We start from the raw sequence: 16,002 nt of genomic DNA, 5'->3' as shown, positions 1-16,002 counted from the left end.
TCCATGAAATCCCTAATGAGAAACCCTAAACCTATCAAGCAGATCTACTCAGACATAATTGTATGAACACAAATCATAAATAAAATAGATAGCATTAAGAGATTAAAGGAAGAAGTAAAGGAGTTCTGAATCTTCTCTGAAGGAGTCTTGATTCTTCTCTCCAAAAACTCTCTAAAAATCTATCAGGGTTTTGCTCTCAAAAGTTGCAGGGAAAAATAAATCTTAGGTCTAAACAATGACCTAAAAATCCTATTTATATTCCTAAAACACGACCAGGGACTAATGATGCAAATAGGGAAAACTTTGGGGCAACTTTGTAAATCTTCAAAACTTGTGGGAAAACTTCCAATTCTTCTTGTGGATACTGCATCAATCGACACATCACTTGCATCGACCGATGCAAGTCTCTGAACTTCGTCTCCCAACTTTGTAGCTCAGCCTCAATGCTTGAATATGCTCCAAATCCTCCTAGCTCCATTAAGCTCCCATCCATGTTAAATCCTATAAAGACTCAAAAGACTCTAAAAACACCAAAAAGACTCTATCGATAAGACTTATTTCATGGCTAAAAACACCTAAAAACCATGATATATCAATAACGCATGTCGATCATCTGGCCAGGATGTCGATACGTTCCGTTCCGAACTGGATAGACGTACTAGTCTTTTTTTTTTTGCTCATTCCCGAGGCATAACCGCTGCATTAAATGCGAACGCGGTTTCACAATGTAATCTGATTTGCGGGGAAAATCTCGAGACGCAGCGCGTATCCCCTTACAATCTGATTGGTGTGAGATTTTCGGGAGGCAGCATTTATCTCCCCCCTTCTCACTATCAATAGGAGGAAAAGGGGTACGCTGAGCATCTCACATCCAAATTTAAGAAGGACAGATTGCAAAGCATGCCTACAACAACTTGATCCGCATGGTTGAGGCAAGCTCGACAACTAACTTCCGCCGGAGTTAGTGGTTTTGATCCCGAAGCATCAGATGTTGCCCTCCCCTTAGATGGGAAAGTTTTGTCTCAATCTCGCGAGCTTGCTATTATTGGATCGGACGTGGCGGACCTCGAGGAGAGTCCGTTACAAAAAGAAACCCATGTGTACCGAGCCCGCTGTCAAAGGATGAGTTCGTACATCAAGGCCTTTCGCCTAAAATACGATCTCATCTTCCAGCTATAACGTTTAGAAGGAACCATCTCAGTTCTTGACGAGCTCATCGCCGACGGCTTCTATCTGGCGAACTGGCGTATGACCCGACAGCTTGCCGACCGTGCCCGATGTGAAGTACAGGTTGCTAGGGCCTTGATACCCGATCTGCCGGAGGGTGATTACGAACCGCTGGGTGAATCGAAACATCTGCACATCACAGAGATCCCCATCTACAGGAGTCGCAATCAGAAGCTAAGATGGTACATCCTCCATCTGGAATCCACGGAGCACCTTTTCCGGGAAAGCAACACCATAAAAGGTCCATGTCCGTTCCTCGAAGAGATGGCAGCCAGAGGTGCGGAGGTGCCGACAGTCCGGCTAGAGGAACTAAGGCGGGAGCGTCAAAGCTGCCGATCCTACCTCGAGGGTTTGATCATCGAAGAGCCACTGGAGTCTGACCTCTCAAGCTCTGCGCCTGTGAGTCGCCGAGAAGGTTGAGATCACAGGAGGGAGATATCATTTCGGACAAGCTCCCCGAGATCAGAAGGCTAGTCATTTCGTCCATTGAGACCGGTTTTCCCCCAAGTTGTCGAAACCAAGTCTTTAAAATTTTGCAGTACTGTTGCTCTTTGTTGTTTTTTTTTTATATATTTGCGATATGCCGTGTCGAAAGATTGCTCTTTTATTTGGCGAGATGCCGAACTGACTTTTTACTCAATTTGAAATGAATAAAGATTTCTCTTTGGTGAAAAGAAATTTTAATATTTTTCTAGCTGTGCCCACTAAATGTTAACAAAAAGATCTGGGGCTGCCTACGTACCCAAAGTTGGGATCAAGCCAGTCGTAGTTCATAGTACAAGCGCTTTTGAAATCGAGGTCGGACAAGCGACCTAGTAGTAATAGCGTTTAAGATGAGCCGCATGATATGCTCAAATTAACCTTAGAGCTACTCTCTCAAATTAAGAGATCACTGCAGTACTTAGGGGTCGAATTCCACAGAGACTCAAGATCACACACAATGGATTATAGAGTTTTATAATTATGCTAAACAAATTGATTTAAATAAAGAAAAGCAATGCAAAATATTAAATAAAAGCTGTTGTAAATTCAGAAGATCAAAAAGCTAGGCCTAGGGAATTTCTCAGGAAATTATGAAATATTAAATCAATCAATAAATTAGGATTCAAGCAATTAAGAACAGATCTAGAACTCTAAACATTTTTGTAAATTAAATCAGTTCTCACTGCAAATAATATCTAAATTTAAAACAAGAAAATCCAAATCTCTTTGAAAAATTCTAGGTAATAAATCAGCTTTAAAAACAGGGTTAGATTGTTCACAAAATTATTAAATCAAATCTCTTTGCAAGAAATAATTTTGCTCATCAAAAGGTTTTATCAGGAAAATCAATTATATTCTCATATCAATTTATTTTCCTAAAGTATTAATTCTAGATGCCCAATCAAGGATTAATATGAAGAACAAACTAAGATGAAGATCTAGATAGATAATGAATCCTAAATAATCAGATCTAATAATTCATAAAATCCCTGTGAAAAACCCTAAACCTAACAAGCAAACTACTCATACATAATCAATGAAGAACAAGACATGATTCTGAATAATAAGCAATTGAAATTAAAAGAGTAAAAGGGAGTTCAAGAAATTCTTCTCTCAAAGCAGATCTCTCTCTCCAAAGCTCTCAAAATCTCACAGGGTTGCAGAAAAATAAAAACTAGCTAGAATAAAACTTAAGGGTTTGGAAAACCTAAAAACTATATATATATGTCCTAAAACACGTCAGGGACTAGTCTTGCAAATATGGAAAACTTCGGGCAACTTTGTAAAACTTCCAAATTTGGCTCTCTCGTCGGTTTGGACTGGGTGTCGATCGATGCTAAGGTAGTGTCGATCGACACCATCTCCTCTGATCGATTCCAAGTCGATTTCTTGCGGATTATTGCTCCAAACTGATCCAGATTGCTCCACTTTGCTCCTTTCATGCCAAAATCCTAGAAAACCTGTAAAGACTCAAAAACATCCTAGAAAACAAATCAAAAGACTCTAAAAGACTCCTTATATCATGGTTAAAAACCACAAAAACCATGATATATCAACTCCCCCAGACTTAGCCTTTGCTTGCCCTCAAGCGAAACATAAGCTTAGACATGTGAAAGAGGTTTGAAAACAGGAAACTCACTCAACTGCATGATGATTCTTATTTACACTCTTCATTTACCTGACTCAAGAACTTACTTCTTATACTCAACCATGATTAGCATCAACATTCCTTACTCAAATCCCACAATCCCTTGGAATCTCTGAAATCTCCATTGTCATCTCATTATATAAATTAAAGCAAGTACAGGTGAGTTCTTACCTTGGGTGTATCGATCAGTGGCATATGGACTCTCTTCAGGCCAAGACATTCTTCTTACATCTCCTTTCCTCTCCCTTTTCTCACTTCCATTCTTTTTTTTTTCTTTTTTTTCTAAATCAAAGGTGTAAGCGAATACCGGGGTCATCGGTAATTTATCTACCCCTCGCTTCCAAGCTTTGTGTGATCATTTGACTCAAGAGTAGAATAATGAGGTCACAGGTAATTTACCTACCTCTCTAAACTGATCAAAATCATTTCATCTTTTATTCCTTTTTTTTTTAAGCACTGAAGGGAAGAGAGAGGGGAGACATACTTTGAAAAATTGCACTGTCTTGTATGGCCTGAAGAAGAAGTCTAGTCCACTGATTTCCAACCCCAAAGTAAGAGATTAAGTCCGGTTAAAATCCTGATAAAAGTTGAGACAACGTTAGATCAATCATATATCCATTGAATAAGGGCTTTCAGGATTGTTGATAAGGCTCATAGACTTTCTAAGCTTCAGTTCTGAGATCAAGCATAAACAAGTAATCATTATAGTGTTAGCCAAATAAGAGAAATCATTAGTCAAGATCATAACTCCCAAAGACAAAAAGAAAAATTTTGAAAAATTTGACTCAAACTTTATGGTTTTGACTGACACAACTGAAACTCAAAAACAGAAAACATAGTTAGTAACTAACCTCCCCCAGACTTAAACAACACTGTCCCCAGTGTTATCAACCAAGAGGAAAGCAAAAATAAAAACAAAATAAATAAAAATCAAAATCAAAAGAAAAAGAAAACCTACTAGTGGGTTGCCTCCCACAAAACGCTTGTTTTCAGTCATTAGCTTGACTGTGTTGGAGCTCATGCATCCGGAGGATCAGAACGTGGCAGTGAAGTCCTCTTCATCCAAGGTGGTGTATAAGCTTTAGGTGCATGAGGCTTGCCAAGGATGTGAGGAACAGGACCAGGGTGGGATTTAGGGATTGGTTTGCCTCTCTTATGTCCTACAAAATCATCAACAGAAGAAACAAGCGCTCTACGATAATCTCGTGGCTTGGTTAACTGCAAAACTGTTTTTCTCTCTTTGAAATTCTTGTTGATGATAGGAGGAGGATTAGGTGCAGAAGAGGTGTACCTTTGCCTTACCTGAGGGCTCTGGAGTGTGGATTGATGACTCTTCTGTTTGGGAACAGGTTTCTGACTTGAAACATCAGTCTTGGACAAGGTTGAACTCGGATGTGGAGGGGTGTCGATCGATGCCTCCTTGGTGGTGTCGATCGACACTCAGCCTGATGCCCGTGTTGCAGAAACTTTTTCAACAGAAAAAGTCTGTCCATCAATAGTAGGAGCCCTCCTCAGCTTATCCATCTCAAAATGCATACTCAATCCATCCACATTCATTGTTATGTGTCCCTTCTGCACATCTATGATGGCACCAGCTGTAGCCAAGAAAGATCTTCCTAAGATGAGAGGATCTTTAGGCTCTTTATCATACTTCAGCACCACAAAGTCAGTGGGAATCATGAAGTTGCCAACCTTAACTGGAATATCCTCTAAAACACCTTCAGGAATTCTTCGGGAGCGATCAGCCAAGATAAGAGAAATCTAAGTTGGCTTGAATTCTCTCATCCCAAGTCTCACAGCAACAGAATGTGGCATCAAGTTGATGCTAGAGCCAAGGTCACAAAGTGAGTGAGAAAACCTTCCTGCTGAGATTGAGCAATCAAGAACAAAGCTTCCAGGATCTGGTAACTTCTTAGCAGTCCTACATTGAATGATTGCACTCACTTCCTTAGAGACAACCACCTCCTGCTTCCTCTCTTTCTTCCTCTGTGAAGGTTGGTTTAAAAGAATTGCACTGACATCCTTAGTAAGCAGTGCTCCTTCTTCAGGGCTCAAACCATTGGATACCATTCTCTTGACATAGCGCTTAAGTGGTGGTGAAAGGTTTACTGCATCAATCAATGGCATCTCAATCATCACCTTGTCCATCATTGCTTTGCATCTAGCTTCCTCCATCTCTTGCTTAGACTTTCTTGGCTTGGGAAAAGGAACCTTAGGCTTGTAGACCCTTTCAACTGTTGGAACCTGAGATTTCGCAGCTTTTGGTTCCGTCTGAGATGAGTGTCGATCGATACCCAGGTGGTGTCGATCGACACCATCATCTGAAACCGAGAATTTTGTCGTTTTTTCACCCAGTTCGGCAGCAGCAATTTCACCATCATCTTCATCTCGCACTGATATGGCATTGCAAGCATGTCTGGGGTTTGACTCAGTTCTTGCTGGAAGATAATTCTCTTGCCTTTTGACAGACCCAGCAGTCTGTGCAACTTGAACCTCCAGCTTCTTAACATGAACATTCAATGCTTCTATCTTCCCATTCAGTTCAGTGTAGACATTGTCAATCTTTCCATTGAATGTCACTTTCAAATTCTCTTGACCTTGTAGAAGCTGCTCAAGCATGGTCTCCATTCTACTCTCAGAAGAAGTCTTAGGAGGTGGAGACTGATAAGATGAATTCTCATAGGTTCTTGTATAGCCATTGTTCTGTTGCTGCTTCTGGTCACCATTGTAAGGTCTGTTTCCTTGCTGATTACCGAATCTCTGTCCCTGATACCCAGCTCCATACACATAGTTGACATTCTCCTCTGAATTCTCTGGCTCTGGCTCAAACGTCTCAACTTCAGCAGCAAATTGGACTGACTTCTTTCCCACAAGAAGATTGTGCACTGAATCAAGCTTAGCATTAACAGAAGCTAGCTGATTTGAATCATATCCTCCATGTAATCTCTTACTTTCAGCATCTGCTCTCTTAGTACTATTGCTAGCAGCTAAGTTCTCAATCAACAATTCAGCATCTTCTGGCATTCTTGTCTTGAAATTCCCATGACTTGCAGCATCTAAAGCTAACTGATACTCCCAGTCACACCCTCTGAAGAAGATACTTAGCAATTGAACCCTTGAGAAACCATGGTGTGGACAGTCCCTTTGGTAAGCCTTGAATCTCACCCAAGCTGCTTTGAAGGCTTCATCTGGTCTTTGCTTGAAAGAAGACAGCTTGATTCTCAACTCATCTGACATTGCATCATCATAGAAATGGTTGAGGAAAGCCACTTTGACTTGTTGCCAAGATGTCAAAGATCCAGCTGGCAACTGCTTCAACCACTGAGATTCCTCTCCTGCAAGTGAGTATGGGAAGAGCTTGCAGAATATGAAGTCCTCAGTCACTCCATTAGCCTTGATACTGGTCACAAGATCCTCAAAGTGCTCAATATGGTCTAGAGGCTTCTCATTGGGCAAAGCAGAGAAAGGTCTCTGTCCAACTAGTTGAAAGTACGCAGGTTTCAACTCAAAATTATTCCTCTGAAAAGGGGGAGGAACAATAGCAGACCGGTTCTCATACACAAGATCAGCCCGGTTGTAGTCAGCAATGGTCCTGATCAAGTCCCGGTTTTGCTCCTGTCGTCGAACTGGGTTCTGTACGTGGTTGGCAGCTCCACGCACGTCTGCAGGTGGGTGTCGATCGATGCCACCTGGTTGGTGTCGATCGACACCAAGATCCGGATCATCAACGACACCAGCTTGCTGGTTCACGACAGCCTGCTCGTTGACAACAGGTTCAACAATCACGTTTCCTTCAGCATCAAGTGGCCCTCTTGATCCCTCAAAACACCAGCCTCATCACGCATCAGAATAATCGTATTAACCATCTTCAGAGTTTTGGCTGCTTTTCTGTTCTCACACTCAAGTTTTCCCAACTCTTGGTTTGAAAGCTTCAGAATTGGACCAGTCTTGTTGCTCCTTGTGTTAGGCTTATTAGGCATACACCTGAAACACACAAGAGAGAAGAAAACAAAAGCGTGTTAACTTGAAAATAAAAAGAAAAATTTAGACAAAATCTAAAACTCAAATCTAATGGTAGATCAAAGAGTCCCCGGCAACGGCGCCAAAATTTGATATGCTCCAATTAACCCTAGAGCTACTCTCTCAAATAAAGAGATCACTGCAGTACTTAGGGGTCGAATTCCACAGAGACTCAAGATCACACACAATGGATTATAGAGTTTTATAATTATGCTAAACAAATTGATTTAAATAAAGAAAAGCAATGCAAAATATTAAATAAAAGCTGTTGTAAATTCAGAAGATCAAAAAGCTAGGCCTAGGGAATTTCTCAGGAAATTATGAAATATTAAATCAATCAATAAATTAGGATTCAAGCAATTAAGAACAGAACTAGAACTCTAAACACTTTTGTAAATTAAATCAGTTCTCAGTGCAAATAATATCTAAATTTAAAACCAGAAAATCCAAATCTCTTTGTAAAATTCTAGGTAATAAATCAGCTTTAAAAACAGGTTTAGATTGTTCACAAAATTATTAAATCAAATCTCTTTGCAAGAAATAATTTTGCTCATCAAAAGGTTTTATCAGGAAAATCAATTATATTCTCATATCAATTTATTTTCTAAAGTATTAATTCTAGATGGCCAATCAAGGATTAATATGAAGAACAACCTAAGATGAAGATCTAGATAGATAATGAATCCTAAATAATCAGATCTAATAATTCATAAAATCCCTGTGAAAAACCCTAAACCTAACAAGCAAACTACTCAGACATAATCAATGAAGAACAAGACATGATTCTGAATAATAAGCAATTGAAATTAAAAGAGTAAAAGGGAGTTCAAGAAATTCTTCTCTCAAAGCAGATCTCTCTCTCCAAAGCTCTCAAAATCTCACAGGGTTGCAGAAAAATAAAAACTAGCTAGAATAAAACTTAAGGGTTTGGAAAACCTAAAACCTATATATATATGTCCTAAAACACGCCAGGGACTAGTCTTGCAAATATGGAAAACTTCGGGCAACTTTGTAAAACTTCCAAATTTGGCTCTCTCGTCGGTTTGGACTGGGTGTCGATCGATGCTAAGGCAGTGTCGATCGACACCATCTCCTCTGATCGATTTCAAGTTGATTTCTTGCGAATTATTGCTCCAAACTGATCCAGATTGCTCCACTTTACTCCTTTCATGCCAAAATCCTAGAAAACCTGTGAAGACTCAAAAACATCCTAGAAAACAAATCAAAAGACTCTAAAAGACTCCTTATATCATGGTTAAAAACCACAAAAACCATGATATATCACCGCATTCCAAGAGTTTTTGACCTGTGTATCCTCCATGGTTAAGAGCTCGTAGACTCTGGGGCGAACTGCTTTGGAGATGAGGTATGGCCCCTCCCAACGGGCACCGAGTTTACCGGCGTTTATCTCCTTGGTATTCTCGTAAACTTCGCATAGCACTAGGTCGCCCTCATTGAATCGCCGCTGACAGAAAGTTTTGTTGTAGTACTTGGCTGCAGCGTTATGATAGTTCTGGATTCGGACCAAAGCTTGATCGCGTAACTCTTCGGCAAAGTCGATATGATCGAGTATCATACTATAGTTAAGATCAGAGTCGACGACCAACATGGTGTGGTGAAGTGTTGGCACCCCTGCCTCTGCTGGAGCCAATGCCTCGATGCCATAAGCCAACGAGAACGGAGACTGCCTCGTAGCTCGCCTCGTGGTAGTCCGATAGGACCACAATACGCAATCGAGTTGATCTGCCCAAGCTCCTTTTCTTTTTTCGAGACGTTTCTTCAGACCATCTATTATGGTCTTGTTTGTGGTTTCGGCTTGATCTTTCCCCTGAGGATATCGGGGAGTCGAGGTGCTCAAACGAATCTGCCATTTGCTCAGAAAACGTCGGGATATGAGCAAGGTGAACTGTGTTCCGTTGTCGGTGACGATCTCTTATGGGAGTCCGTGGCGATAAATGATGTTCTTCCAATTGAAGTTGGTCACATCCAGCGATTATACCTTGTGAAATGATTCAGCCTCCACTCACTTAGTGAAATAGTCGGTGAAGACCAAAAGAAAACGCTTCGACTTTGATGGAGGCAGTGGTCCGACGAGGCCCATTGCCCAGCGCATAAATGGATATGGCACAGTGACCGTGTTTAGCAGCTCAGGAGGAACATGTTTCATCGGTCCGTGACGTTGACAAGCTTCGCACTTCGCCGAGAACGCCTCGCAGTCAGCGACCATGATCGGCCAGTAATGGCCATTTTTTTAATTTTCAATGCAAGTGCACGTCCTCTGGAATGGTTACCACCGTCACCTTCGTGGACTTCCATCATTATACGTTCTGCCACTTCTTGATCGACACAGGTGAGTAAGACTCCAGAAGAACTGTGTCGGAAAAGGTTATCCCTTAACATGACGTAATGCGCACATCGGGCTTTTAACCGTCCGCGATGTACATTTTGCCATCCGCGATGTACATTTTGATCTCGATGTAAGACTTTGCCATCCGCGATGTACATTTTGATCTCGAGCTGCCAATCAACTGGAATTGTGTTACATCCGCCGAGCCTTGAACTGGCTCATCGACTTCCATTGGTTCCACGTCGTCATGGATAGCGAAAGTAAAACCTGCCCGATCGATACTAGGTGTGTCGATGCATTCGATCGGAACTGTTTGTCGCAAGCCAGGATCAGAACAATTTGCCAGGGTGGCGAGAGCGTCTGCCAATGTGTTCTCGCTCCTCGGAACCTTGATTAACAAGAACGACGTGAACTGCTCCGAAAGAGATCGGAGAAACTGGCGATACGCCCCCATACGCTCATTCCTAGCGTCGTATTCTCCACTGAATTGGCTGACCATGAGCTATGAGTCACAGAAAACTTGGATGCTGGTTACCCCAAGTCCTTGTGCCAACCGCAGTCCGGCCAGGACGGCTTCATATTCAGTTTCGTTGTTCGTTGAAACCAAGTTTCAGAGCCTGCTCGGGGACTTTGCCAGTTGGTGATCGGAGAATGATCCCAACGCCGGATCCCTGATTGGAAGAAGAACCATCGACGAACAACGTCCAAGGTTCCTCCTTGGGTATGGCTTCTTCGAGTTCGGGAGATAGTTCGGGCAAGAACGATATTCGATATCATACTCGCTTAGCTCGATCGCCCATTTTGCAATTAGCCCGGATTGAAGAGGGCTATGAAGAACAGTCCGGAGTGGTTGATCGGTATATATGACAATGGAGTGTGACTGGAAATAAGGCCGGAGCTTCCGAGCGGCGACGACCAAGGAAAGAGCTAGCTTTTCCAAGGTGGGATAACGTGTTTCCGCGTCATTGATGGCCTTGGATACATAAAAGATTGGTCGCTGATCACTGTGATCATCTCGGACCATCACCCCGCTAACTGCCGAATTGGAGACAGAGGCGTAGAGATATAATGTCTCCCCCTCTTCAGGCTTGACGAGTACCAGCTGACTGGTCAAGTACTCTTTGAGTTGTCCGAAGGCTATCTCGCATGCGTCGTCCCAGTGAAAATCCTTATTACCCCAGAGGAGTTGGTAGAACGGAAGACATTTGACCGTTGATCAGGTGATGAACCGATTTAGCGCGGCTATCCGACCTGTTAGGCATTGTACCTCTAGCTTATTGGTCGGAGATGAGAGTCCCAGTACTGCTTCGATTTGCTTTGGATTTGCTTCAATTCCTCGCTCGGTCACGATATACCCTAGGAATTCTCCCGAGGTTACGCCGAATGTGCATTTGGTTTTGTTTAGCTTCATCTGGAATTGATCCAAGATGTCAAAACATTCAGCGAGGTGCTGGATATGTTGTTCCGCTATCAGGGATTTGACTAGAATGTCATCGATGTAGACTTCCATTGTCTTTCATAACAGGTCGGCGAACATCGTATTAACCAGGCGCTGATAAGTCGCCCCCACGTTCTTCAGCCCAAAGGACATTACTTTGTAGCAGTAAGTCCCACTATCCCTAATGAATGCAGTATTCTCGCGATCGGCTGAGCTCATTGCGATTTGATTGTATCCGGAAAATGCATCCATGAACGAGTGTAGTTGGTTCCCCGCGGTGGCTTCTACGAGTTTATCGATATGAGGTAAAGGAAAGCAATCTTTGGGACATGCCTTGTAAAGGTCTGTGAAATCGACGCAGACTCTCCATTTGCCGTTCTTTTTCTTTTCCACCACCGGATTTACCAGCCAATCGGGGTATTGTACTTCCATTATCTGATCGGCTTTAAGAAGTCGCTCGACTTCGTCTTGCACCGCCTTTGCCCGATCGGATCCGAGATGTCGACGTTTTTGCCGCACAGGTTTGAAAGTGGGGTCAACGTTCACTTTATGGCAAGTAACCGAGGGATCGATACCGACCATGTCTTTAGTGGACCAGGCGAATGTCGAGGATCTGGACTTCCGAAAAGTTATCAGTTTGGTATTGTTCCGATCTTCGAGTTCGGCCCCAATCCCAACCGTCCGGTAGGGATCCGTATCGTCTATGTTGACCTGGATAATTCGGCATCTCGTGGCCTTTGGCTAAATTATGAGGATCGACCAGGTGATCCCCGCTCTATAATTGCTATGCGTTCTCTTTCCGCCACTTCTTTTTTTCGAGAACAGAGCAGGTTCTGGCCATGTTTTGATCGCCATAGAGCATTTAAATCTCAGTAGCAGTTGGAAATTTAACGTAGAGGTGATAGGTGGAAGGGACTGCTTGCATCAAGTAGATCCAAGGTGAACCCAAAATGGCGTTGTAAATTGGCGGTGCGTATATGACCACGAACTTGGTCTTGCGAGTTACTCCGCCAGCGTGGACTTGCAACTTCACGTCGCCCATTAACATTTTGGCCACACCATCGTATCCGGTCAGCGTCCTGGACTCTGGTTTGATTTGCTCCGGTGTCATGCCCATTTTCGCCAACATCTGCCAGAATAGAACGTTGACCGTGTTGCTGGTATCCACTAGGACTCGCTCCACGTCGAACTCGCTCATTGTGACTTCCACGACCAGGGGGTCGTTATGAGGATGCTGGATTCCTTTGGCGTCCTCGGTTGTGAATGTGATGGGGTCAGCATTGACCGGTTCTTCTTTGGAGATCGCCTGAACACTACAGATCTGGCGCGCTCGCTTTTTCATAGCCCGGACGGAATCCTTGCATTCTTCGGTCTGACCGATAATCATGTAGATACGACCCCTAGGTGGGAAGTTTGTGCGCTCAGTTTTTGTCCTTTTTGGCGCTTCGGCGGTCCCAGGAGTCCTTCCACTGGCGCTGGATTATTCTGTTCCGTGACAGGAGGTGGGTGTTGCTGCTCGCTCGGCGCGTTATTTGGAGGGTTGGATCGTCCGGATCTGCCTTCGCGACCTCTTCCTCCACGACCACGGTGGAAGTCTTTAGGATGATAGACAGCTTTGATCTCATCGGATAAATACTTTTCGAATAGATAGTTGGACAGATGTTTACACTCAGCTATGGAATGGACCCCGAACATGTGGAAATCGCAATACAGTTCTGCTTGTGCGTCCGGAGGCGAATTGTCCTGCCCTTCATCTTCAGAGATCGCATTGACTACTCCACACTTAGGATCTCTTGGGTCGTGATGCTTGCGGGGCTCATGATAATCGTCTCGACTTTTTTCTTTTGCTGAGACCGGACGTGTAGGAGGGGCCTTTGCAGTCCGCTTATCTTCGTCCTCTTCGACGTATGCGAAACGAGACCCCCAATGAAGCGCATCATCCAAGTCCTTGGCCTCGTGGATATTGAGGTCTACTTGCAAAGGCAACCCGGGAGTGAGTCCTTTCTTGAAGGCGGCGATCGCGACGTCTTCGGTGACCGAGACGCTGGCATATTTTTCCTTGAACCTGGTAAGGTATTGTCGCAGAGGTTCGCCGGGGTTCGCCGGGCTCCTGAACTATCTCCCATAATTCAGCACTGGAAATACCGCGCTCTATGAAGACCTGGTAATTCCGTAGGAAGGCTGTTGACAGCTGAGCGAAACTGTCGATCGAGTTCACCGGGAGTCGAGAAAACCAGGTTAACGCGTTCTGATGCAGCACATATTCTCATATGAAACACTTTGAGCTTTACGTGTTTGATATCAACCTATTTCTATTATTTTCGTTTGGGCTTTCTACTTGGGCTTTGGTGTTACTTCTTAATCACGTTTCTTTCTTTACACGTTGTTGCTTCTTAGGGTTTTCAACTCTTATTTAAGATTAAGTCTATTGTAAGTTGAACGCAGCTTTTTGATATTATTAATAAAGAAAACAGAGAAGTTCTTCTCTTTTGAAGTCTTTGATTTCTCTCTTTTTTGATCCATTGATCCATAAAAACGAGAACTCTCAGCTACTAATTTGCTCTTCAAGAATCCATAGATATCTTAAGACCTTTTCGTATTTATCTCCCTACATTAGTTGGTATCAGAGACAAAAGATCCTAATTCATTATGCCTCCAAAGAAAAACCTTCAACAACAGTTGGAAGAGCAACAAGATGCATTTGAAAAGATGTTAGCCGCGTTTCAACGGAGCATGGTCGAGACGATGCGTACCTCTATTGAAACTGCAGTTCGTGCCGTCATTCAAGTGCAAAACAAAGCTCCCAAATTGCCACGTCGTGAGGAATCAATCTTTGATGAGGATGATGATGATGAGGGTGATGAAGTTGAAGATAACCCCTTTGCAAGAGATCATGTTCAACAACAACGTGAAATTGTCGCTAACCCTAGAGATGATGCATGTAGATGGGAATCAGGATCTAAGGTTGACCTTTCTAAATTTCACGGCAGCCTACAAGCAGATGAATTGTTGGATTGTATCAGTTCGGTGGATGAAATATTAGAGTTCAAGCAAGTTCCAACTGATAGGTGTGTCCCTTTGATCGCTACACGTTTTAAAGGCCGTGCTTCTGCGTGGTGGCAACAGGTGAAAGAGCAGAGAGAGAGAGCTGGGAAATGTCGAATTACGTCTTGGGAAATATTAAAACAACAACTATGATTGGCGTTTTTACCTTTCAACTATTCACAGACAATGTATACACGTCTTCAGAATTTGCGCCAGGGAAATAAATCTGTTGATGATTATGCTTCAGAATTTTTTCTCTCTTGTCCCGAAATTCACTAAAAGAAACACAAGAACAATTGGTTTCCAGGTTTATTGGTTTGCGTCTGCAACTGCAGAATTCTCTTCTCCAGTTTAATCCTCTTTCAGTTTCTGAAGCTCACCAACGAGCTCTCTTAATCGAACAACAAGCTAATCATTCTTATTCCTCTTGGAATTCTTCAACGACGCGTCAACTTGGAGGTTCGTTTATTGATTTGGGAACAAATAAGCCAACAGAGATTACTCCTCTCCAATCTGTTCCATCACAAGCACTTGATGCAGGCGAAGGAACACTTGCCCATCGTGGTAACCGCCTTTCTAAGTGTTTTGGATGTGGAGAAACAAGGCATCAAAAATCTAATTGTCCTCATCAAGGGCGACGAGGCCTGTTCACGAGAGATGACCCGATATGTGATGAAGCTCCAAAGGACGATGAACATGATATGCAAGTTGAAGAAGTTTCAGGTGATACTGGGTTGATGTTGATTACTCGCCGAAGTTTTTTGATGCCATATAGTGCTGACGAATCTTGGCTACGTACGGACATTTTTCACTCGACTTGCACAATACATGGCATAGAGTGTCGTCTCATTGTTGATTCTGGAAGCTGTACCAATGCAATTTCGGAAGAGGCTGTTCATAAACTCGCCTTAAGTACTGAGCAACATCCAGCTCCATATCGTTTGGCATGGTTACAATCAAAAACAGATATGTGTATTTCTAAACGTTGCCGTGTACCGTTTTTGTTGGGAGCTAACTACAAGGATTTACTTTGGTGTGATGTTATTCCCATGGATGCTTGTCATCTTTTGTTGGGTCGTCCATGGCAGTATGATCGACGCACAATACACAATGGCTTTGCCAACGCCTACAACTTCACATTTGAAGGAAAACACATCACCTTATTGCCTTCCCAAGAGACTACCAAAACTGTTTCATGTGACAAAGTTGCAGACCAGAATACAAGAAAAGTGGCGGAACACAAACATGCCCTGTTTTGTACTCAATCACAATGTTCTGCTGCTACTCAAGACACAAATACGGTGTGCGCTCTGTTGGCGGATTCGTCGTCTTCTTTAGCTGTTGCTCCCTCTTCTGCAGACCTTCTCACTGATGGTGTTGTGTTTCATGAAGTGCTTACCGATAGTTTATCTCCTCATTTCCATTCAGCAGATATCTTCAATGTTCAGCATCTCAGACCTTATCTTGCTAAGGATGACAATGCCAATTCGAGGTCGAATTTTTTCTCACCCCAGGAGACCTGATGCACCGCATCTTCTCATATCAAACACTTTGAGCTTTACATGTTTGATATCAACTTATCTCTATTATTTTCGTTTGGGCTTTTTACTTGGGCTTTGGTGTTACTTCTTAATCACATTTCTTTCTTTACACGTTGTTGCTTCTTAGGGTTTTCAACTCTTATTTAAGATTAAGTCTATTGTAAGTTGAACGCAGCTTTTTGATATTATTGATAAAGAAAACAGAGATGTTCTTCTCTTTTTTTTAAGTCTTTGATTTCTCTCTTCTTTTGAT

The 16,002-nt window shown here is 42.8% G+C and overlaps 2 protein-coding genes and 1 pseudogene across 2 annotated transcripts; 1 reads left to right on the top strand and 2 right to left on the bottom strand.

The window, feature by feature from the left end:
• Positions 1–1,197: 1,197 nt before the first annotated feature.
• LOC147924487 (uncharacterized) lies at positions 1,198–9,605 on the bottom strand. The gene is made up of 3 exons (XM_087496799.1): positions 9,429–9,605; positions 8,664–9,206; positions 1,198–1,356 (listed from the first exon to the last, which is right to left on the bottom strand). The coding sequence occupies exons 1-3, from the start codon at positions 9,603–9,605 to the stop codon at positions 1,198–1,200; spliced, it is 879 nt and encodes a 292-aa protein (XP_087352925.1).
• On the top strand, positions 6,480–6,580 carry LOC147924488 (small nucleolar RNA R71; annotated as a pseudogene).
• Positions 9,606–12,025: 2,420 nt separating the features above from the next.
• Positions 12,026–12,550, bottom strand: LOC104759754 (uncharacterized). Its single transcript, XM_010482642.1, has one exon. It carries the CDS (start codon positions 12,548–12,550, stop codon positions 12,026–12,028), a length of 525 nt encoding a protein of 174 aa, XP_010480944.1.
• Between the last annotated feature and the right edge of the window lie 3,452 nt (positions 12,551–16,002).

The sequence above is a fragment of the Camelina sativa genome, chromosome 17 (assembly GCF_030686135.1).
Source record: "Camelina sativa cultivar CO46 ecotype springtype chromosome 17, ASM3068613v1".
Lineage (NCBI taxonomy): Eukaryota > Viridiplantae > Streptophyta > Magnoliopsida > Brassicales > Brassicaceae > Camelina > Camelina sativa.
This window is presented reverse-complemented; position numbering and strand designations above follow the sequence as displayed.

Bases quoted from the DNA above. Each gene is read 5' to 3' on its own strand.
- LOC147924487 (XM_087496799.1), bottom strand. From the start codon at position 9,605: ATGGTCGCTGACTGCGAGGCGTTCTCGGCGAAGTGCGAAGCTTGTCAA. The intron at 9,207-9,428 runs GTCTTCACCGAC...CGATATCCTCAG, and splicing joins AGTCGAAGCGTTTTCTTTTG to GGGAAAGATCAAGCCGAAAC. The intron at 1,357-8,663 runs GTGATATATCAT...TGTGATGTGCAG, and splicing joins TCAAAAACTCTTGGAATGCG to ATGTTTCGATTCACCCAGCG.
- LOC104759754 (XM_010482642.1), bottom strand. From the start codon at position 12,550: ATGATTATCGGTCAGACCGAAGAATGCAAGGATTCCGTCCGGGCTATG.